Source organism: Pundamilia nyererei, unplaced genomic scaffold (assembly GCF_000239375.1).
Source record: "Pundamilia nyererei isolate P.nyererei 1_Seehausen unplaced genomic scaffold, PunNye1.0 scaffold00030, whole genome shotgun sequence".
Lineage (NCBI taxonomy): Eukaryota > Metazoa > Chordata > Actinopteri > Cichliformes > Cichlidae > Pundamilia > Pundamilia nyererei.
Window position 1 is genome coordinate 4,220,834 of NW_005187431.1, and position 25,048 is coordinate 4,245,881.

At 42.0% G+C, this 25,048-nt stretch overlaps 1 protein-coding gene across 3 annotated transcripts in view; it reads left to right on the forward strand.

The window, feature by feature from the left end:
- nhsl3 (NHS like 3) overlaps positions 1-25,048 on the forward strand; it is a 39,283-nt gene that overhangs the window by 12,447 nt on the left and 1,788 nt on the right. The window contains exons 1-8 of one of the 3 annotated variants that reach the window (XM_005728887.1): positions 15,974-16,308; positions 17,940-18,098; positions 18,301-18,344; positions 18,454-18,589; positions 20,775-20,882; positions 20,975-21,138; positions 21,249-21,419; positions 21,552-24,969. In XM_005728887.1, coding sequence (XP_005728944.1) covers positions 16,251-16,308; positions 17,940-18,098; positions 18,301-18,344; positions 18,454-18,589; positions 20,775-20,882; positions 20,975-21,138; positions 21,249-21,419; positions 21,552-24,969 — 4,258 coding nt within the window. In that variant the 5' untranslated portion in view covers positions 15,974-16,250. Of the gene's footprint in view, positions 1-15,973; positions 16,309-17,939; positions 18,099-18,300; positions 18,345-18,453; positions 18,590-20,774; positions 20,883-20,974; positions 21,139-21,248; positions 21,420-21,551; positions 24,970-25,048 lie in introns of those variants that run through there. The other 2 variants (XM_005728885.1, XM_005728886.1) reach the window with 2 other exon arrangements.

Sequence of the window (25,048 nt, forward strand, 5' to 3'; positions counted from 1 at the left end):
TGACCGCTATACCTGCTGTGGAAAATAGAGCTTGGCCTGTCCCACACTGATCGTTGTCTCTGTTAACTGTCCCCAAAGCAAAAAAAAGGAAAAAAAACCCTGACAAACAGGTTCAGCCCTGACACAAACAGATAGATAGTCAGATAGCGCTCTGCTACTGAGATTTGTTTTTCCACCAGGGCGCCATGGCATAATCTTTTTATTTATTCCTCTGGAGTGGCTTTGTGTTTCATGCTTTCTTCCCTGAACCAGTCCTATTTTTATTCTGCTGTTTGTAATGGTGACTGATAAAATCTGGTCACTTTAGCCTGTCTTCTTCTCTGTCTCTGTATTCTTCTTTTAAAGTTAAGAACAAACTAGATCTGGGGTTGTTAGGTTACAACACACATGGTTTTATTTTGACTAAGCCTGGGTTTCCTTCATAGACTGTATATAAAAGATGGGCACATCCACTGTGACATCACTGACTGGTGTCTGGCTCCACAATTTAGTCACCAATATGTTTATATTTTCAGACTATAAACATGGTTGTTTGTGCTGTTTAACATGGGAGTCTATGGGGGATGGAGTTGCTTTTGGAGCCTGTCTTTTTCATTATGGGGAGATTAAATTGTCAATGCTGACCTTGCAAGATCAGAAACTAAAAAAACACTTTATGAAGGCAGCTGGCTCACAGTCTCGTAGACATCCCACTCTCAACAAACCAAAGTGTCTTCATGCTTGTTGCTGTTAAAAATTTGAACAAACTGTGTGGTTTACTGTGTGCTTGCATACACGTCTGCGCTCAGGGTGGTCAGTGTCTTTGCGAGCATGCGTGGTCATCGTCTTCTGTTCTCCTGTTCTCATTCATGGGGGGGTTTATTCAGAAAGACTGTGAATGCATTCCTACATTCCTGCTGATTTACTTATGCATGAGCACTCATCCTGCACACAAACCCACAATTTTCAAGAGCAAGTCAAAGTGAAGCTTCTGAGGTGATTGTAGCTGCCCTTTGCAACACAAAGAGGCAAAATAAAAACAGCCTAGAGAGAAAGAGAAAGGGAAAGAGAGTGTTGTATTGCATACTGTTGAGCTCTGTGCTGTAGGTGTAAAAGGGAAACACACAGAAGATGAACTTGGTTAACTATGTTTCTGTCTCTGTGGTTCTGGGTACGTTGCAAACCGGAGCCCTGCCTCGCTTTCATCTAACACTTGAGAGCTTTATATCTGGGATTTTGGCACCCGACAGAGTGAGAAACGACTGGATGTCACACCTACACCACCTCACTTGTTCTGTATTTCTGATCAAGGTCATCAACTGGAATGTGGGATGTTTCCCAAGGCTGGTCAAACTCTATTAAACATCTCAGACTACATAATGTGAGAAAAAGCATTTGCCGCTATCCTGAGTTCTTAGTTTTTTGCTTATTTTTCAAACTTACATGTTTCAGATTGTCAAAAAAAATCTAAAATGATAAATTAAATAATCCAAATAAATACAAAATGTAATTTGTAAATGATGAGTTCATTTATTGAAGGAAAAAAACTATCCAAATCTGCCTGGGCCTGTGGGAAACAGTAATTGCCTCATACTGTTAAATCATGAGTTAACTGTGACTAGCAACACCCAATCAGGAAAGGAGCAAATGCTTTGTCATGGCACAAGATAAATATATATGCACTGTCCTGCAGAGCCCTCAACCCCTTGAGCCAGCTCATCACCAAAACTGGATATAGATTTACGAGTCGAGTGACCATCAGCCACCTCCTGTATATGGATGACATCAAGCTGTACACCAGGAACAAACAAGGCATTGATTCACTGATCCACCTCACCGGGATGTGCAGCAAGGGCATAAGGATGTCACTCAGGCTGGATAGGTGTGGCTGAATGGTTGCAAAGAGAGGGAAGGTGATCCAGACTGAAGGGGTGGAGTTACAGGACAGATCCAAGTACTAGCAAGCTGAAGGGTGGTAATAAGATTTGAGTTATCAATACAAATGCCATACTGGTCATCAGATTACTATGCTGGGATGATAAGCTGGCCACAGGAGGACATACATGTCACTGATGTCAGGACACCAAAACTCCTCAAAAGCGCCTACAAGAGGGCCTCAGGCAGCTGAAGACAGATGGTGATGAGGAATAGGAAGAGTGGGCCGATGGCGCGATATGGCAGCCTCGCTTTTGTCAGTCTGCCCCAGGGCAGCTGTGGCTACAACTGTAGCTTGTACCAGTGTTCCTCCACCAGTGCTTGAATGTGAGAGTGAATGAATAGTGGAATTGTAAAGCGCTTTGAGGGTCTCAAAAAGTGCTATATAAATGCAATTCATTATTATTATTATTAAACACACACACGGCCCAGGAGTGTGAAACAGAGGTTTTATATACAGGAAGGATGGATGTAGCCACCACTGCATCGTGTACTGGTTAGTAAAGTCTCACGGTGAAGTCTTGACCTGAGGGAGGGAGGGATACTGCATAGTCACAGGGTAGTGACTAGTCAATTACGCACTTAAGTCATACCTTGTTCTTCCTGACTTGTTGGTTTTAACAGGAATTATAATTTACAAAATAAATGTAGTGTTCGTTCCACTGGATTTCTTTTTGCAACCAGAGGACCAAAATAAACCATGCTGGTTTGAGGCACTTTTGCTTTGGTTTCATTTTTCACTCCTATCATTTAAATACAGTCTGTGTTATTAAGTAATTCAATTATTTTTTTCTTGGCTTTATCGACCCTGACAGAACATATTACAAGAAAGCCGTTGTAGCAGATTTATGGCACATCCACTGTACATCCACTGATGTCAACTGTAGGGCAGTGGCTACAGTGGATTAGGTTAAATTATACACACACAAACACACACACTGACTGCTGATGGGCTTGCAGATGTTTCATATTACTTTCTAATAACTGTCCACTGTGCTGGAAGAACCTCACAGCTGGCTTTTATCACGGGGAAGTCTGAGTTCATCTTCGCTACGATGAGGTGTCAAATAACACATGGAACAAACTGGTATTACTGTAAATTTCAAATATCAGTACATATCCTTGAACCACACCACTCCTCTAAATCTTAGTTCGGCTTTCACTCCTCTGTTTGGTTATCTTCTTAACCTTGGACTCTTGGCGAGTTATTTATCTTAGCATTCAAAAGGACAGATATTTACCCTGGACTGGGCAAAACGGGAAAAGAATGTGGTGTTGTAGCTGATAAAGGCCAGAAAAGTGAAAGAACGCAGATGACAAAATTAGGGTGGGAGAATAGAAAGAAGGTTATACTGGTAGAGGATATAATTGGGACAGAAGAAGAGAGGAACACATCGTATAAATTCGTGACTAAGGCTGCCAGTGTATTTCCCTCCCATTCTTATTACAACTGTCTTGTGTGGGTAGTGATATTCCATATTCCATTATCCAGCCGGGTAAGGCTTGCCTAAGCCTTTTGATTTCTGTAAGCGGGGCTAAGATGCTTTCTTCCTGGTCCTCCTTTGAAGATCTCATTTACTGTGCGCCACTGTCAAAGTCACGGACTCCCTGCAGAGAAGCTTAGCAACACACAGTTGGATAAAGACTAGATGACTCTTCATCTCCGCTATCTATCCCTCCTCTATCCTTCTCCCCATCTGATCCTTCAGTACTGATCGGTTACATTGTGCTGATGTTTCTGTGTGCATCTCCTCTGGTTTACATGCAGCTAAGTGACACAGATCAGGTTATATTTATAGTTCACATCTATTCACTTCCTTTCAGTTTCTTTCCTGCTCTCTCAGAAGCTGCGTTTCCCACCTTATGAGAAAAAACAACGGGGAGAAACAGGCTGATATTGCCATTCTTAAATCTCTTTCCTCTTTACCTACAACTTTGTGTCTGCACGTCAGTACAGTTTGCAGAGACAGACAGACCCCTGTGTTTCATCGCTGCCCGTTTTAGCAGCACAGCTTCCCACCTGTAACATCATGTTTTAACTTGTTGCACAAAATGTCACAAAAGTGATGAAAGCGGATCGTTACCTCCTTCCTTTAGCCTGTCCTCCCATGCCCTTTAACGGTAGAAACGTTTGTTTTCTCGCCCTTGAGGAAGGGACAGTTTCGGCAACATACAATTGTGGCAAGTCTGAAATTTCTAGCCCTAGATGCCATTTCCAGAATAGTTTGAAGCAGGCATGCTAACTGATATAGAGCCAGTTTGCAAATGCTTTGCATGCAAAAAGAGAGAGGAAGTGCAGTTGGTTTTGATTTGTATCACTATTTAGTTAAGTTTGTGCAGTAAAACTGTTTGGCTGGAATTGAAATACACTATTTATTATACCAGTGTTCTCTGTAAAGGGGGACGAGCACACATTTTCTATGCACTCGCTCATTCTCAGGGCTGCTAGCTCTCTGTAAAATACAGTTGTAGGTCCCAACAATACCCTGCACAAATACTGACCACTGCAGTTACTTTTAGGGGAAGATCATCTCAAAATCTTACATGAAGTTGAGGCACATTCAAGTCATTGCTAACTGATTGATGCTCTTCCTGATATTAGTATCAACGCTGGCTAGAGCTGATGTATATCACAGTTGAAAATCTTGTCTTGTGACTACATGTCACACTGTCTCTGAAGCAGAGAGTTGAATAACGAGCTTGTAGCAGAGAAAAATAACAAGATGTTTAAGAAAAACTAAACACAATTGTTGCAAATTGCATTAATAAAGTTTCACATGTCCTTAGATACAGTCCTAATTCGTGAGATTCATAACTACTACTTAAAGTAAAGGACTGCACGTTACTGATGTAATAACACTCACTTCCAGAAGGGGGAGACAAAATTGGCTCTTAAATGCCGTCATTTCAGCCGTGCTAGCATTACTCTACTTAATTAGGTCAGATTCATTTGCAACTTTTTTTTCCTAATCACTGCTACAGTCGTCTACAATCCTGCATTAATAATAACTAAAATGGTGTGCATCGTGTCTAAGAAGGCCCTGCAGTAACAAACCCACAGAGAGTTTTCACACAGCTCTGCAGTTCTTCACTACTTAGGGCCCGTTTTAGTTTTCTCATAATTGTCTAACCTGCAAAAGTGAGTTGAAATAACACAGTTTCCTGAGGCAGCGTCTGACCGTTTGTTGTTGTTGGGTGTCTTTTTTTCAAAAACTTGAAAAACACCAGCGTCGTGTTTCACGCGGTCCAAAAACACAACATTAAACAAATGCTTATGCTTAACTGTACACCGAATATGCGAAATGGCAATTATTGCAACAACGAGTGGTGATTAAAGTAATGTATTAATGAGTAATTAATGTTGCTTTCATTTGGAGAAAGGGCAATACTTTCAATGTGTTATGAGGAAAAGCAGTGTTGACATTGTTGGTTAGAGCTGCATCTCTGGGTTGCTAAAAATCTTGTAGCTTCAGTGCAGCTGAGTGATCCCTCTGTCTCCAGTGCAGAAAGAGTTCATGCATTAAAACATAAATTCAGTCAAAGCGTCTTCATCTGCACAGACAAATGCAACCCATGGTGTTTGTGGGAGAGACATCGTAACTCAGAGGTCCGTGTTTTTGCTTCAGACGTGATTGTAGAATTGATGGTTTAATGATCACCTTTTTAAAATAAGAACAAACTCATACTTTATGCTTTCATTAAGCCTCGCTTTCTGACATCACTCTGTCCGATCTTTAATTCAAAGCTTGCGACAGTTTCATTAAAGCTGGTCCTGCCAAGCCAATAGATGAATTTTCAACTTCACCACAGTGGCTTTAATTCAAGTTAATCATCCGTGAAAGGGGCTCTTTCATATAGATTTGTCCTCTTATGTAGATAAAATAAATCTGGTTTGTAAGCTGCTACAATTGCTGCGGTAAATGTTCTGTCCAGAGTTAGAGGACTAACATAGAAACTTGGAGTTATTTTGCAAAAGCATCAAGAAAATTTCACCAGCAGCTCAAACAAACTTAAATTTCTTCTCCTTATCCAGTTAAGTGTGGCCAAGCATTGATAATATAAATGCTGCTGATGTTGGACACATGTGAGACAGCATGTGAAAACTACTACATTAATATGCAAAAGGCCAGATGTCATTCATCTCTTTCTGTGTATTTTCTATGAATTTTTAACTAGAAGATGTCAAACTGTGTCCAGTCTTTGATTTATTGTGGTTTGCCTATGAGCCAAATAGATAAACATTCATTTGTAGCAACAAGAAAAAATGATTAAACCTTTGATAAAAACATAACAAGGTTTACAAGAACCGGTTATCACACGGCATCATCAAAAGTTGCCAGTCTCAATAAGAGCGATACATTGGCTAATTTGTGGTGTGTGTGGCTGCAGTGAGTGTGTCGGTTTCCCCCTGATAACTGAGAGTTTTACTGAATGAGCATTTTGAACAGAAGTGAGCTGTTTGTTTTTAATTTATCCATCAGAAATTGTCCAGTAAGCTAAAGTTTTTCAGGCATAGTTTTGAGAGATATTTGCAAACAGTGAAAAACACTGGAAATTTTGGAAAGGACAGTTCTTTGTGATTGTGTCATTGCTTGGCTGTTTATTGTGGACAGTCGGGATCCTGCGTCTGCATGCATCTCTTTTCCCGTGCTGTGCCACATATACAGAATGTTAAGATAAAAATGTGCTGTTTTTACCCCTCAGCTGTAAAAGGACATGTTGGCGGATGGGTGAGCGGTGAGGTCACTCATGTTTGTGAATGAAAGTAACTTGAGAATGAGGATAACTTCAGAACGATGTAGGATTTTGAAATTCATACCATAGATGCATCTACAAAAACTCTCAGACAACTTCGAATCTCAGTGACCTTGAACTCAAAGTCAAGGTCAGAGGTCAGGTTTTCTGAAAATCTTTGAATGTGATAACTTGTGAAGGATTGTCAAATTTACACCATATACTTGCACCTACTAGCAGGCTGACGGGAAGCACTCGCAGGTGCCAGCAGGGGTGCCACCAAGGGGGGACCGGCAGGAGGTAACTGCCCCCCCCCAATACTTCCCTATGTTGATAATTTTAATAAATGCGAGCACGAGAGAGAGGAAGATACCCTACAATGAGCTGAAGCATTAGCTTATTCTTTATTGTTATTTATTGGGCTCCATCACTTTGCAAATTGGGCAACTTAAACAAGATGACATGTGTGAAATTGGTAAAATAAAAAATAATTATTTGTGGCTGTAACTAAAATGCGAGCATTTTGTGAGCACCATCGCTTCATGCTCGACTCTCGGGGTTCAGTAAAGCTCTCTTATTGCATGTTTATGGCGGCAGGATGGATGTTCACAATTAAATTTATTTCATTCACAACCACAATCAGTCTTCCTGTTTTTGATCAAATTTTCCCCCGTCTGGTCGCCCAATTAAAAAATAAATAAATTCTAGAAATGCCCCGGGTCAGGAGACCTTGGATTCATGCAGGCACAGGTGTTATACACTAAAGCAGAAGGCTGTGAGGCGGTGCCAGCTTCAGCCTCTTTTTCTACTCCAACATTTGGCAGCAGGTTTACTCAAACGCCTTTTCACACACATTTAAAAGTGTTTTCAGGCCGATTCAGTCCGAGCGGTTCTGACTTGTTTACGAAAGGGAGGCTTAGCTCATCGGCCGTGCATAATGGGATCTCGCAGAGGAAGAGTGATGAGCAAGAGAGAGTGTTTCTAAGACTTTAATGAAGGCTCACAGCTAGCAGAATGAGCTGTTGTTCTCAGTGGCTAGAAGTCACTCGCAGAAGTTAGTAGACACATGCTAGACTCATTCTCTGCATGTCTTTCTCTCACACACACTCTTATATTGCTAAGCTTCCACTGCTGGTACATTTACGTGTGTGTTTATCACATGTGTGTTGTAGTGTACGCTGAAAACAGGCTGCGTCTGTTCTAGCCTAATGCGAACGGTGTGATTCGGATGACGTGCACTTAAATGAAGATGTCCGCCCCCTCGTTGCACCTCGCAGCCCTCTGTGCAGGATGTCAGCAGATCCTCTTATTTATTTATTTTTGCTCCATGTAAACTCTGCTTTTCACATTTAATGGTGGCAACACAAACAAGTTTATCTAAAGTATACCACAATGCCTTGGCATATTCCACAAGTGGACTTGAAACACAGCTATGACATTTTCCACAGCTTTGACAGCCTCTCTCACAGCAGCTACTGGCTAACTCTCATGCATTTATCCATCATAACAGACTGATGATCCATTTAGAGGAGAAAAACAAGGGGTGATTGTTTTGAAGAAAAAGAACTCCTTTAACTTCTCGAGGAAAATAAGTGCCTAAAATTATAGAAATGGCATTTTGGTTAAATAGGAAAAAAAGAAAAAAAATGCAGACATAGCTTTTGTCAACCGATGAGTCAAGCCAGAGTTTGACATTTACATTTTCTGGCATTGCTGTCATTGAGAAAAAAGGTCGAAGAGGTTGGGAGTTTGAACAGCTGCTAAACATCAAGCAGTTTGCTCTTTATCTCGGCTGAAGTTTTATTGTGAAATTTCAGACAGGATCCTTATCTGAGACAGCGGTCACGTTATCCTGTGAGCTTTCATTTTGCAAGCGAATTTTGGGAACGTTCCGAGGAAAATGATAAGCATGAACATGAAACACGGGCTGTGACAAAAATCAGTTTTCTTTGTAAAGCTTACAAATTCAGATAAAGGAAAACGAAAAGAATTATGCATCAGAAACCTGCATAACTGTGGCCATACCATTGTGCAGGAAGATGGTGGGCTGCCCCCTACAGGTGGATAGCGAGTTAAGTTGTAAAGCGCTATACAAATACAGACCATTTACCATTTACCAAGTTTACCACTTAAATTGATTTCTGGTGTCTTCGGGCAAACCCTTCAGATTTGGACCTTTTTTTTTTCTTTTTTGTTTTGTATTTTTGCTGATCTATTTCATTTGCAATCACATTTTACTGTACTTTGCTGCATTTGGGTAGGTTTAGCCATTAACAATTGCTTGGTTAGTGTCCGGAAAAGGTCATGCTTTGGGTTAAAATGCACCCATTCACAACAGCAAACCCCACACTGAAAAATTATGATCCAGCCCTGCTCAGAGATGAGTCCTGACTCCTCACCATTACAGGTGCATGGGCTCAAACAATCTGCCTCACCTGTTTCCGTTTTCATATCCAGCTGTTTCTTTCAGGTACATTAGACGTAATAACTCGGTTTCACAACACACGAAACTCTCATTTTATGTTTAGTTCAAAATGAACTGAATTTTGATCTAAACAAAAAAGTGAGATGCCACTTGTAACAGTGGAAGAATTTTCCAAGGTTTTAGCTTCTGTGCAGTTGTGGTTTTGTCGGTCCATTGGCATCCACCTCTGTGTGACTGCACACTGGGCATTATTATTGCAGTATGCTTTACACTTGCACCCTTTTGTCTTCTCCCATGGCAGATTTCTCTGGAGGCCCACATTGCTCTGCAGGAGTCCGGGGTACCCCTGCACTCCCTCCCACACACCAGTTGGAACGAGATAGATTTATTATCTTGTTTGGAGTTTGTAGATGAATGTGGCAAATAGCGGGTCAACTGTGAGTGTGCTGTGAAACATCCATATGTGTTTATAGAGCTTTCAGTCTGGCTCACAAAAAGCTTTTAAATGGAAGCGACAGGCAGCACAAACAGCTCACGACTCCTTCAAGAAATATATGCACAATCCCCTTATCTGGTTAAGAGAGACAGAGAAGAGACAGAGGGGGGAAAGAGGAATAATTACAAAAAGAGTGACGCTTTCTATTTTTAAGCACAGCGGCTGGTGTGGCTCCTAAGTTTGGCTCTGTGTTTGTGTACCCCGCAGTGGGTCCTGAGTCCAATCACCTCGGCTGAGGTTTACACCTGCTTCAGGTCGGGATTAGGAAAAGCAACAAATACAGGATTTATCTCCGGTAAATAGGCACCGGTGGGTTAAGACGACACATGAGCTAACAAGGCATTGCATTAATTTAATTGTGCTTAAGCTAAGTGCAGAGAGGGTCTAAATGAACCAATTTTACATTTCAGAACCTGTATCAGTATTTGTTTGAGATCTCACCTTTATTACATGTTTTTTTGTGTATTGTTGGCCCCTGAGTCCTAATTTGTTAAGTGATTAGTGCTGGTAAAGCACCTGTAAATATTCTATTACTGGCACTCACTAAACCTTCACTACAATATTTCAACTATGAGTAAAAATGTTGTTTTTCACATCAAACCTATTTACCTACTAAAATCTTGACGTGCAATGGCTAAACAGTAGCACACTATAGAGTTTGCATTTTAAAGCACCAGCATTAGAGTCTTTCCAGCAATGATCACTGGTTGTACTTCAAGTTATCCGTGTTTGATTAAGTTTGGTTAAGTGTAAAGTTACCAGCTAATTCCATCGAGACTGGTTAGTAACCTCCAACCATAAGCTGCCATAAGATCAACACAGACATAGATACCTACCAATTAGCGCTAAATTACAGACTAATAAAATACTAGAATTTCATGTACAAAAACCAAAATCCAAACTTCTATGGCAGGCAGAACCACACAACAAGGCATTATTTATCAGATAATTCCTTTAAAAATGCTTGAATAGGTACCAACATCACCAAAATAATGATAGCTAGCAAACCTAGCTGATAGCTAGCAAACCTAGCTATCAGTTAGTGCTGCCTGTGTTGGTACACATGCTAGCTTTTAGTCTTAGCAAAATCCAAATGTTACAGAAAAAAAAAATCACCCACCTCTTCTTCATAGAGCGCTAAATCATTGTTTTTCTGTTTTTCTGTAAGTTAGTTGTTAAACTACCTCATATCGCTGAGTCACCAGTGATGCTGACAAATGGGAGTTTTTGCCTGCCTGGCATAAAATCTGGGCTCATTATTGATGTTTGTGCCTAACCAAATAACCTGTAGTTAAATGATCTAGAAACTGTCATACTCTTTCAATGACATAATTTTGACCACAACTCTTCAGATCCTTGTTTGCTTCAGTGTTTCCTTTGCCCTTCTCATCCTCCTCACCACATCTATTCAACCCACTGTCTTCCTTTCATGTTCCCTCTTCAGCTCACCACCTCTGTTTCTCACCCAGAGGAAATCAGAAATGTGGGTGATTCATGGGTAGCGACATTTACCGTACACAGTGATTTATGTCCTCTCCATATCCTCCTGCCCTCTTCCCATTTCCTCCGCCCCTCTCTACCTTCCTTTAGTCCTATTTTCTTTCTTCTGCTGTCATCTTCGCACAATCCCCATGATTTTTTTAGTACAGGTTTTCGTTTTTGTCTGTTTGCATTTTTTTTCGTACTCTCTGAATGTCAAATGTAATCAGATAAATAAAGTGATAAATGAGCACAAAATAACAATGCAATGTTTCCAGACACATTATCACAACATACATGAAATATTCCAATAGATATGTGTGTAAGGGCTGTCGGGCTAGCCTTCATCTCTCCTTCGCCCTGGTAAATACTGCACAACTAAAAGCTGAGGGGAGCTCATAACTCAAGTCCACTACAACAACCACTGAATACAAATCAGGAGTGTAGCAGCCAGCTTGAATAATGACACCTGTGTGTGTGTGCTCCTGTGTTGGGGTGATTGGAGGTTTATTGCTGGTCACACTTTAACCCTCTCTTCCTGTACTGTGGCAGCTTCATTTGTGTGTACAGGGATGGAAAGATCAACCTTAGAAGACTCAATCGACTGCAAACCTTACACTTTCTATCTGCTGATAATCACTAAACGCTGAATCATAAGACAAGGCAGGTGACATCTAAAGTCCTGATTGTGTTACTCTGTGGTATAGAGTTCAGTTTTTGTCCACAGACTATTTATTGAAAAAATACAGATCCACTGGCTGGATGCTGGGCTTTATGTAGTTTATATGTCACACACCACTGTGCTGCTGTAAATATTTACTACTTCAGCAAACGTATGTTTATCTGACTGAAAATGGACTCCAACGAAAGCTCTGTTTACTCCAGCTTGATTATCTCTGCTACAATCTACTGCTAAAACATGAATGTTTTGTATCTGTACCTCAAAGGGAGCCAAGCATGATCATTTTGAGCCTCGTGTTCTTGTTGTTGTTCTCTGCTAGCATAGCTTTGTGTCATTCACATTTCAGAGTCATCCTTATTTATCCTGGACTGGACTTTGGAGCGGCTCCTTAGTTAATTCACTGTCTAAAACAATCCATTTTTAAGTCCATTGCTCCACCCTTTGAGCTAGCTGTCTTCTAATTGGTTACTTTTTGTTAAACAGAAGTTTTGAACAGAAAGTGGGTGGGGCTTCTGTGCTGACATCATACAGAGCCATGAGTGCAAAAAAATGCCTGAAAGAAAGCATTTAGAGACTCAGATCTGATTTTTGGCTAAAAGCACTTACTTGCGCGTACATTGAGCCTGGTCCTGCAGGAGGTTTCTTCCTGTTAAAAAGGATTTTTTTCCTTCCCACTTTCACCAAGTCCTTGCTCATAGGGGGTCCTCTGATTACTGGGATTATCTTTCTAATATTGGAAGGTCTTAACATTACAATGTAAAGTGCCTTGTAAAGCCACACACAACCAGTGGAAAACATTACTTCTACATGCCACTGTCACCTGGTGTCCCCCCCTCTTTTTTTCTAATGAGCCCAGTGTTAATGTAGTGAACCATACACCCAGTAATAAACAAAAGCACTTTTGAAACCCAGCCAGGCATGAAGTGGAAACCCTGTACCTCGTTGTGGTCCAGTGGCCCATGTGCTCACCTGATACGGATTTTGAGGTTGTGACAAAAGCAATACAGCTATCACTTCTTAGTCTCTTCTCCTCATTTCTGCGGTGTGCAGCAAATGAGAGGGTGAGCCGAGGATGTGTGATGAACCACTATGAAATTGTAAAATTTTCCATCAAGGGTGTTTATTTCTGTGTGTTAGCATCCATGGTTGGGCTTGGTCAGCTCACTGGGAGTCATATTTTATATTCAGCTGCTTTTCTTTTGCCACTATCAATGCAAAGTGGCCATGTGTATCTGCTGTAAACATCCTCATCGAATGACCTGCTTTTTTTGCAGTCTCATACTTGCAGTCCAAGCAGAATCAGAGCTGATATAGCACTCTCTAGTGGAGCAAAACGCTATATGGGTGTGTTACATGTTTACCAGAAACCATAAAAAGCTTATGTCTGTGTGCTGCTCTGAGAGATAAGGTAGCTGTGTATAGTAACATTGTTATGCTTGCAGCTTGTAAAGTAGGTCAGTTTCAAAGTTTTTAATAATGTATTGTCTGTTTTGTTTATTTTCATATTTGAAGTGATTTTTTTTATTACAAACGGGCGACTTTGGATAAAGAGTAGAGTTAATTAATCTCATTAGTTTGGATTTAAAGATGCGCTACAGTTGTAATACACATGCATTTCATTTAATTGTGATTAGGGCTAATCTATCTGCTCAGATTATAGACTTTACACACAATATCTATGAAAATAGAGGCTCTAATGATAGTTTGGGAATTGAAGGAGTCAGTATTTATTATTTATTTTGTTCCCGACCTAAAACCCTGTGTAGTTTGAAAGCCTTGTGCACTTCTAGGATAAAAAAGAAAATAATATTGGCCAGGACTAGAACTAATAATTGTTTTCCTCTTAAACAATCAGTTGTTACATCACTAAACAAAGCATGATTGAGCATGCATCAAGACACATGAAAAATGCTTCACGTGGTTACACAGAGAAACTTTGAATATGTGGTTTTATTTGATCAGCAGTCAAACATCTGTAAATAACAACCCTATAGGAAGGTTTATTATGACAAATGAGTGTGAGAAGAGATCTTAAAAACCATAAAATATTGAATTTAAATATATGAGTTTTTAAAAATGGCATGTTCAAATAAACAAATAGACATTTTTCTTCCAAACTCCACACACTTTACCTTTTCAGCAGATCACACACCTGGCTGGAGCTCTGATACAAGATGCAAATCAGAAGGCTAAAGGAAAATAACATCCCAAGTCATTATCGTTATTTTAAATGTGACTGTTGCTAATGAAGCATGGGCTGTATTTTTGTGCCTGTGACCTTTTAACAAGCAGGTTTTGTTGGCTGTCTGAGCTCTGATTATTCTTTCACAGACTATTTGACCTGCAAACAAGCCCAACAGTCTGGCACTGGTGATTTATGATATTATCTTTAGACTCACAAAGACAAGGCTGTAAAACAACCTCTGATTGTCCCCTAAAAGGCACACCAGTTGATTTAAAAGTGCTGAAGGAAGTAGGCTACGTAGCACTTTACAAGTAAATATTTGGCTTTTTTTTTTCATCTTTTGACCTGACACCTTGAACTGATTTGGAAACCTGTGTTAGAAAGGCTTTAGTGTCCGTTATTTCATCTTTTGCAAGTTTCTGTTTTGTTTAGCTTATGCAGTGGAATGGTTTGTTGTGTGCACTAAAGGCCCTCGCTCCCCTCTGCCCTCTCCACCAGGACCAGATGGTGTCTCTTTAGGCATTCTAATGAATATTGATATGAGGGGTCTTAGTTAACAAGAGGGGGCAGGGTGCATATGTTGGGCCAGGGACCCCCAAAACTGGCATGTAGTAAAGGTCTGTGGTGAGGGGAGTGGGTGTGCAGGGGATTTATATCTGAAGAAAAGGAACGTTTGCGACTTGCAACAAAGCTCCTTTCTCATGCCCGTAAGCTCTCTCTTGTCTCATATTGGTAAGATATTAATATGGATTAGACAGTGATGAGAATGAATTAGTTGCCTGGCGATGTCATCCAGACACTTGAAGATGAGATGCAGAGCAAAGATGTGGTGCAAAGTGTGATATGGCATAAATGGGTAAGACAGAGAGATGACAAAGGTGAGGCAAGTGGGAGCACGAGGTGAGGAGATGGACAGGTTAATCTGGTGGCAGAGTTAATCCTCTGGCACGGCTCCCAGGTCTAAAGCTCCTGAACGCCTCTGTATATTCCAGCCTGGGCTCACCACACTGAGGTTGAACCACTGCCAGCACCCCGGGCTGGGCAGTCTGACCCTGGGGCACTGGGGTGCAGATTTCTTTACGGGAGAAGCTCCACTTTTATTTTACCAGTGCCAGGATTCCTGTATGTGGAGGGATAGCAAGTGAATGATTGAAGGTAATTGCATTACTACCCTCCAGCTGGTGCAAGCCAGCTGTAGCCCCCTGCTGTGACCCTGTTATTGTAGAAAAACACCCATTCAGGGGGCAAGAGAATCAAAGTGCTGCATCTTCACCAGCAGGAAAGCAATCCCGGGATGCAGTACTGATCGTTTGTTTGGCACCGAATCCACATTAACTGAGTTGTCCTGAAGCCGTGTTATATTTCATACCCTCTGCAGTTTGTCAGGAAACATTAGCAGGAACTCATCCGCAGACAGATGATGAACTGAGGCGCTGTCAGCTATTTATAACTCAAATTAGACCTTTGTTAGATATAAGGCTAAAGGGGCAGGCAGGAAGAAGGAAGAACTATAGAAAGATGTAAAGGAGTTGAGATTGGCAGAGACAGGCAGGGGAGTGAGGGTACTGGGAAAAAAGTGATGGAGGGAGACATAAGAGAATAAAACTGGAACGGCATAGCTTTTCATCGTGAGGACACAACCTTTACTGTCAAATGCAGCCCCTGTAGCCCTTAGATAATGAGACACAGTGTCAGACACATGCATACTGCTGAAGGCTTCCAGTAGGGATGTAGAAGCTCCACAACTTCAGATTATATCAGTGACCAAGCGGGTAGTTTTAGAATCTATGGTAGAATATGCAGAAATTAGCTCTCTTATATTGGAACATTTTTCATGGGTAGCTTTGTTTTAATTAGCATAAGGAAGCTTTAACTGGGTTTGCACTGGTGGAGTGTGTGCACAAAGCTCCACACGTGTCTGTCTATACTGAGTGAAGTGGGGGGCTGGTCGCCTCCTGAAAGCCAAACTTTGACAGCCGTCTTGCTGGCGGGAGGGGTTCATCATTTGACAATGGGGAGGGAATAGCAATGGAGGGAGCCTGTGTGAGCAAAACAGACACGAGAGAGAAAGAGCAGCGGGGGAAGGGAGGAGGGTATCAGACTCGGGGATAAGGCAGCTGGGCTGAAAGCAGATCTCATTGTGCGCTTGTCCTTCCCAAGTCCCTCCAAGTCTCTGCAGAAGCACCTGCGATCATTGCTGTCGAGCTCTGCCTCCTCAGTCGAGGCATGCGGATCTCAATCGCAGGTCAAATTGACAGAAGGACGATTTGTTAGACTCTGTTTTGCTTTGCTCTGGCGTTTTGAGTGTGGGTTTTGTTATGGCACTGGTGTAGGCATGGTTGTTTACTTGAGGAAGAGCATCCACTCTCTGCTGTCCATCTTCAAGAAAAAGGGTGAGTGCCGACTCACGTGGAGGCTGCAGTAAATCTCTTTAACTTTGCTGTGATTGATTGTTTAACCAAGCTTTTTATCATACTAAATATACCTTAAAAGCAAGTACTGTTTTTTCATTTTAACTGACATCTACCTCAACAGTTCACAAACACAAACACACCGATGTGTAAGAATTAGTGTTGAAGGTAATTTGGAGGTCCTGTCTAATGAGATAAAGCTCTTTGCTGACTTTTTGGGGGGGAATCGTATTAATCAACCCAAATCCCTAAACCTCCTGCAGGGGTCTGGCAGAGTATCAGGGAGGGCTGCTTCTTCGGTTATTTGTTGTTACTGGTTAAAGTGTTACATGTTTGAGTAATTGTCATGAGATGCTCACAGTTGTCAAGTGGAAGTTTATAGACTAAACTGAGTGTAGTCCATCCTAACTGGGAACCAGTGGGAGCGATAAAGGAAGGAAAAGGAACAACTCACGCTGACCCTTGCTCAGCTAAGATTTTAGCCAATTTGCATGACTGATTTCCCATGGAAATGACTTCCCAGTTCATACACAGTTGTGCAGATTTTCATGAATTTGTGGTTCAGAATCCTAGATGTAGCACTGTGATGTAGCTGCCATCACTGTGGTTTACACAAGAAGGCAAGAAGCCCCAATTTTATCCCACATGCCAAAGACATGAATGTTTGGTCAGTTGATTCTACGTTAGCTAAAGGTTTGTATTGTTGCTTTTCTCTCTTTTGTTTGCCTTGTGATGGACTGGCAACCTGTCCAGGGTGCCTCTTACCCAGTGTCAGCTGGGATCAGCTCCTTAGCTGTCATTTGACGTCGTGCAAAGCAGTCCTGCAGAGAGACAGAGCTTGGTCCAGTTCCCACACAGGAGGTCCTGCCAGCAGGGTTTCTTGCAGCATCCTTGCATGAGGACAGATTATCGGCAGTAATCCCTGCGGGGTTTACAAGGAAGCCAGATACTGCAGGAGATTAGCCAGGCCATAGTTTACTGCCGAGGGCCTGGCCAGACTGGGATGTCTGCACGCCAAACTTGGATGAGGAGACTTAATAAGTGCGCTGCATTAAAGGTGCGCTGACAAACGCACATTCTTATCAGGTGGAAGTGAAGCAAGTTCTCTGTCAAGTTGATAAATGTCTGTATTTATGCTAACACCATTGCTTTCATTGGGATAGTGCAAAGAGTTGATGTCTCACTATTGTTTTAATTCTGAATAATTCTGGATAAATGCTGTTGCCAAAATTGTAGTTCTGATGTTACAATATGTGTGAATAAAGGTTCTGTCACACAATAGGGTTCCAAAACAAATTGGTAGTTACTTGATATAACTCCAGTTCTGTGAGTGTGTTGCCCCTGCTCTAACAGGCATAAACCGGTGGTTTTGTGTCTTTGTTGTTAGCTGTGCCATCCCATTGACCTTGCCCTTGAGCAGGACAGTGATGGGTAGACATCACAGTTGTTGCAAGACATGGTTGGAGTGCAAAAATCGTTTTTTATAATATACCTGGACGTTTCAGTGCACGTTACAAAATTAAGACCATTCTTTTTGGTGAATTTCAGGCATTTAAAGGTATAAAATACCAAATAGATTTGACCTTTACTATTTTTTCTTATTATATCAACAGCTGGTCCCAAGGTGAATGAAGACCAGAAGAGGCTGACAGTCCATTATACAGCCTCGCAGCACTACCAGGAGAATGTTTTCATTGAGGGCAGCAGGCCTCAGTACTTGGAAGACCTGCACACTGAAGCTCAAGAGGGACTCAAGATACAACAGCAGGAAGGTAAGGCACATTCATTTGATTCTTCATATCAATATGACATAACATAACATTTTGTTAGGTCTTAAACTGAAGATTTTTGTATATCCCACTTTAAAAAAAAAATAATAATAATCTATGGTTACATAAATGATTGCATGTCTATATAAGAGTGATTGTATATGGAGCTTCAGTTTTTTTAAACTTGTCTGTTTGGATCTCTCAGAACACAAGAATGGAGGGAACTTTCCTGACAGTGAAAGCATTGCTGTAAGTGCCCTAAAAGCTCTGTGGATCATTTTACTCGTTATTCCTCAAAGCAAAGACAGCTACCTAACTACACACCTCTATGTGTGTCGGTATGTGTGTATCCCTGCAGTCCACAAACACTCTTCATCCGGAGGATATCAACTCCAAGGATGGAGATGCATCTCCAGAGTCAAGAGCCAACTCTGGGAATACTGATAGCACAGTAACCTTTGCTGCCATGACTAGACCTGCACTTACCCGCCAAGGCAAGAAACAGCTCTGCTTGTGTGTGTAGAACTTGGAAAGGAGGGATATGTGTTGCCTTCATCTTAGAGGAATAGGAGCTAATCATAGTGCCCATGAGAGCAGTTTGAGCTTTGTTCCTGAATTTACTGCTTTATGGTGAATCATAGGTGGGTACTTATTTAGCATGCACGTCTCATTCCAGCTACTTGGTGCCTCTGCAGTTATGGTGTGAAATCAAAGGAGGAGGAACTCGATACACAGACACACACTCATACTAACATACTCTTATGCACAGCTGAAGATTTTTTTTCTGTAACTCAAAGAGTTCTAAACATCTAAAGACATCACAGCAGCTCTACACATCGCAGCTGAAGGGGAAAGCGTGCCATTCTGTGTGTGCATGCAGGGAGTCTAATTGGTATTCAGATCATATATTTACAAAAAAAAACCTTAAAAATTATCAAGAGAAGAAAAGTGCCTAATATATTTTACTTTATATATAATATATTTCACTGCTCCCAGTATTTAAGCACTGTTCTTACTGGCCACTTTTTTGGGTGCACCTGTTCAACTGCTTGTTAAAGTAAGTATCTAATCAACCAATCATATGACAGCATTCCACGTAGGCATGTAGACATGGTCAATATGATCTTCTGAAGTTCAAGTCTCAATCTCTGCTGCCATATTAGGATTAGGAAGGTCAGAATTTGGCATAAATAACATGGAAAGCGTGGTTCAGGTTGGTGGCAGTGGTATAATGGCGTGTTGGATAGTTTCTTGCCACACATTCTTGCCCCCTAAGTACCAAATGATCATTGTTTAAGTACCACAGCCTCGCTGATTATTGTTGCTGACCATGTCCATTCCTTTATGACCACAATGTGCACTTCTTCCAACAACTGGAGGTTGAAATTCCATGTCACAAATCATTTAAAATGGATTTCCTTAATATAAAATTGAGTTCATTGTACTCAAATAGCCTCTAAAGTGACCAGATTTCAATACAGTAGAGCACCTCTGGGATATGATGAAGTGGGAGATTTGCATCATGGCACATCTGCAGCAACTACATGATGCTATCATTTCAATACTGAGCAAAATCTTGTGTCCAATGAGTGTACAACTTTTTTTAGTCATGCCAGCAATCTGGCCCTAAGATTGATCATCTCCCTTAAATATGTCAGTACATACTGGAAACATTACCATTAATCCTATATAGATATCCATGGCGCCTACATATGTTGTTGAAACACTGACCTTTCCTTGAGTGCCATCATAAAATGTGCATACATATTTAGAATAAGCTGCTGAAACTGGCTGCCAGCTCGGAATATTTAGGCATTAAGTATTTTTCTTAAATTTGTTTTTATTTTTCCAGAATCTGTTATGTATAACTTGAAAAACTAATGACATTTCCATCCATTTTATTCATACTGTTTGGTACTAATTGTCACTCTAATGGGCTACACCAAAAAGTAGAAGATTTTTGATAATAATAATAATAATGGATTGGATTTATATAGCGCTTTTAAAGGCACCCACAGCGCTTTACAATACCACTATTCATTCACTCTCACATTCATACACTGGTGGAAGCAGCTACAGTTGTAGCCACAGCTGCCCTGGGGCAGACTGACAGAAGCGAGGCTGCCATATCGCGCCATCGGCCCCTCTGGCCAACACCAGTAGGCGGTAGGGTAAAGTGTCTTGCCCAAGGACACAACGACCAGGACAGAGAGCCCAAGGATCGAACCGGCAACCTTCCGGTTACAGATGCGATTCCCAACCCCCTAAGCCACGGTCGCCGCATACTTGCATCCCATTACTATGCTAGGATAATCATTATAGGCATGCTAGCATGTTGGTGGTAACATCTAGCTTAGGTAGAGCCTTAAAGAGCTGCAAATATGAGATTAGATTCTTAGGAAGGATTAGCATAAACTTGCTCCTTCTCCCTGGTTGTGGGAATACCTGAAATTTGCTGCCACATTTGTCATAATGACCACAATTAATCACTATAAAGGACAGTCAACAGAATTTCAATTAGCAGTTAGCATGAACATGAGATGGGGCTTTGGCAGTTCTACAGCACAACCTGCAAAGCAAAGAATTCACAATTCAGTTTTTAATGTGCGGCGAAAAATCAGACAAGAATATTGAAGCCTGAAATGTGCACATGTGAAAGTTTTGTTTTTTTACTTACAGGTTCTACATTCAAACCCCTGAATCCAATCAGAAGACAAGATAAGAGCAAGAAGAAGACCAGGAGAACCACCATCATGGGTATTCCCAACCAGGTCCAGAAAGAACTTGGTACGCTCAAAGTATTGTTCTTTGTTGATGATGAACTAAAACTATACTACCATGTTACTAATGGTGCTAACAGTGATATACCTTTTTCACAGGCCTAAACAGAAACTCCACCTTTCAGCCGCTTGTTTCTACTGAGGTCTCTGTCAACACACAGATCAATAACAGCCAATCATCAGGTGTCATCACCATTTCTACAGACGATGGGACTCCAGTCGCAAATAAGTTGGGAGCAAGGGTACATGTTTCAGAGCTGGAGGTAAAGAGTTATTCAGAAAGAACCTATTCATTGTAAATAGCTTTGATATATGTTATAAGTTTAATATGCCTTTTATATTTCAAGAATGGTCCACTCCACTCCACTCTAAGCAGGCATTCAGAGGTGAAGAGCTGGTGAGGAAGCATCTCCAGGACCACCAGGACTTTGGTTCCCAGCTCTTTCCCACCTCCAACCTAAGACCCAAGTCTCTTGCAGTACCTGGCATGACAACATCCACCTCTTTATCTCCTTCAATGTTTAATTTCCTCCAGGAACCCCAGGTAGGAATTAAATCAAGCTGTTAGATAAGAAAACTGTCTTTAAATTAGTTGTGTGAACTTTGTTTTTAATTCCTAGTTGATTATTGGCAATTTGTCACATTTACATGTGAAACATTTTCTGTTTTCTTTCAGGGGCCAGTGATGTCTATCTCTCCACAGGCCACTTACTTGTCTACAATCATTCCTAATGCTGTAATGCCAGCATCGATTGAATTCATTGAGATTGACCGCAGTACCAGCCGGACTCGTGGCAGCAGTGTCAACCATGGCAGCAGTGTTCGCACTGTAAGCAAAAGCAGCCTGGCATCTGGGGACTCGGCAGTCAGCCCCTTGCTATCCAGAAGATCAGATGGTGACACTTCCCAGACAAACCATTATCACAATGACTCCACACTGGCCACATCAGCTTCAGGGTCAAACTGGAGTGAGTCAAAGTCTTCTGAGACCATTATTTCAAACTCATCCCCACTGTCCTCCAAGGGTAGCACACAAAGCAGTAACTCTTCACAGAGAGTATATCTAAATGGGCAAACCAAACAAACTGCTGGGGATCAGGACCTTGTTAGTTTCCGTAGCTCTGTTCATGCGATTAGCAGCCCTAGCGGTAAAGGTGAAAACCTTGTTACAAGACCAGCAACAGAATCTGGTGAATCGGTGGCGGTGGCTGCTGGAGAAGAAGCAAAGAATAAAAAGAAACGGAGCCTTTCAGTTATGAAGACCAAGCAACCTCCAGCACCACCACGTAGATCAAACTCTCTGCACAGTAATAAGATTAGAGGTAACTCCAGGGTGGTTATTGTGGATAACAAAAGTCTTAATGACTCTGCTTCTGGGGAGGTGACATTTACTAGAGAGAATATTGTACCAGAGGATGAGACAAAGTTGGTTTCTACAAATAGCACTAAGATACCCGAAGATGTATCAAACTTCCTTAGGTCAAGCTCTCCAGATTCTTCCACCAATCCTCTGAGTTCTGCTAAGGCATCTTCAAATGAAGATGGGCTATCTCCAGAATCTAGTTCCTCCCCACAGAAAGTTCCACCAGAGGATGGGAAATTTGAACGGACCATTTCTCCATCTAGTGGTTATTCTAGTCAGAGTGGCACACCAACGCTTTCTCCAAAAGGGATCTCCCCAACCTCCCCAGACAAGCAGAAGAAGAAACCAGTCAAGCCGGAAAGATCAGCGTCGCGAGCCTCATCCTCAGCAGCATCTCCTTCATCCTCAGTTACGTCTTTATCATCTGGAACATCTGAGCTTGCCAATACAGAAGTTTCTGTGTGTAGCTCAAATCAGCCTCCACAGGGATCTTCACCAACTGTTGCTACAAAAGACCTTGCACTGAAGAACAATACCTCAACTTTTAGAGAGGAAGTAAATGAGCTATTGAACATCCCACCACCTCCTAAAGTCAAAGCACCATGTCCTCCTCCTCCAGAGACATGGGTCCACAGCAGACGCACCTTTGAGCTCCTCTGTGGGCCTTGCCCTAATGTTAAACAAAAAGCAGCACAAGTACAGGAAAGCACAAGTAACGACACAGGAACCCAGACTGAAACTAGGAAAGAGATGCAGGTTTTGGATCAAATTCAAACAGCTACAGACAAACCTATCATAGAACTGTCCAAAACTCAAGCAAAGCCTGAGTTACTATCAACAATGCATCCTGACAGAGTTCATGTGGTGCAGGAGGGTAAGGAATATCCAGAACAAGAAACATCTTTCGTCCAGGACAAAAGAAAAGCAAGCGTAGATGTTCAGCAGCAAGAACAGAGTAGTAGCTTTGTAATGAAGGAGCCAGAGAGTCAAGGGACAACTCCAAAGAAAGATCCCCCTCCTGTCATGAAGAAACCCATGACACTACTGCACAAAGGGGAAATGGTCTTGGCGGAGAAGTCAGTGGAGAAAGAGAACAATGTAACGAGTGGCACAGCAGAGGTCACTATATCTGTGGAGAACTACACGTCTTTAGAGAAAGGTGTGACAGCTTTATTTGACGAGAGCAAGGCTGAGACGGACAGAAGTGAAGTCCAGTCCATGCAAACACTTTCAATAGAGGTCCCCAGAATCAATAAGTTTTCTCCGCCACCTACCCCTCCCCCAGCATACCACCCGACACCGCCTCTATCAAGGAAAACACCTCCCTCAGCAGTATCTACACCTCCAAATGATTTACAAAGGGTACAGGAGGAGATCCACATTGTAGAGTCCTCCTGGCCACCTCCACCACCTCCTTTGGAAGGGGACTCTGTATTTGATGGAGTGGATGAGGTTGACTTTCCTCCACCTCCTCCTCCATCCATCATAACCGACAGTGCACCAGATGTGATGGCTGGTTGCGTCACAGAGTTGGGCAACCCTAAGGTGCAAACTGTACAGAGTTCAGATTTGCACCCAGCTGTTCCACAACCAGTTATAAACGACACAGAACCAGTGATTGACGTGCAGGTTCCAAAATCTATAGCTTTTGAGGAGATTTCTTCATCTGTTTTAGAGACTGTATTGCCTCCACCAGTGGAATCGCCTCTTATACCAAGTATGAAAAGAGCAGAAAGCCCAGTACCAAACACAGCTGTAGATCCTCCCGGCAGTTTCCAGAAGCGAGGTTCTCTGCAAATTGAAGATCCCCCTGTGTCCATCAGTACTCAGTCTTCAGCTCTGACTGTGCCTGTAGCACCTCCTCTACCGTCAGATAATTTAACTCATGGAGTTAATTTCAGAAGACATTCCAGCCTAGCAAATCGAGATGCCAGGACCAAGGAGCTCCTCTCCCGCCACAAAAGTGTTCCCATTCCCAAAGAGGATGCTAACATACCTCTTGTCACCCCTTCCCTGCTTCAAATGGTTCGCCTGAGATCAGTCAACATGACCGAAGATCAGGTGCAAAGTCCGCCAGAGGACAAGTCCACAAATGAGGAAGCACCAGTTAAGGATAATTCCCCAGTTTCTATCCAAGGATCTCAAAACATTCCTCAAAAACCCATCCGCAAGTCTTTGTCACTGAAATCTCCCCCTCAGGCCATTAAATCATCCTCTGTGACAATGACCAGTCCTTCAATGCGCTTACAGGAAGCCATACGAATGAAAACTGCAGCAATGTCTTCAAGAGATGGTCTGCCCTCCAAACTGGGTGTGAAATCATCGACATACAGCTGCGTCAGTGACCCAGGAGCTTTGTCACGGAAATCACACGAAGGATATGACATGCACAAGTCTCCAGCTTCTACTGCTAGCTTTATCTTCTCTAGGAGCACAAAAAAGGTTGTCATAGAGACTGCCTCATCCCCTGACGCTCAGGCAAATCTAAAGCAAAGCTTGGCAGCTGAGCTCATGCAAGTGTCCGATCAATCCAAGGCTGCTGTGTTTACATTTGATGGAGTGAAGTGCGATAAAGTTCCCCCACCTGTAGCCAAGAAGCCGACACAAAGCAGCATCAACTCTTCACCGAGTCTTCCGAATTCTTTGTCAAAGATGGAGGTCAATGTCAAAGGGAATGGAGCAGTAGTAGGAGGAGAACATAGGAGTGGAATAAACCTGTCTGAAACAACAAGTAAGTTTATCATTATATTTGTGCCTTCATTGGTGTTTTTGCTGCTGAGTTTGCAACAGCTTCAAGGTTTGTTCTGTAC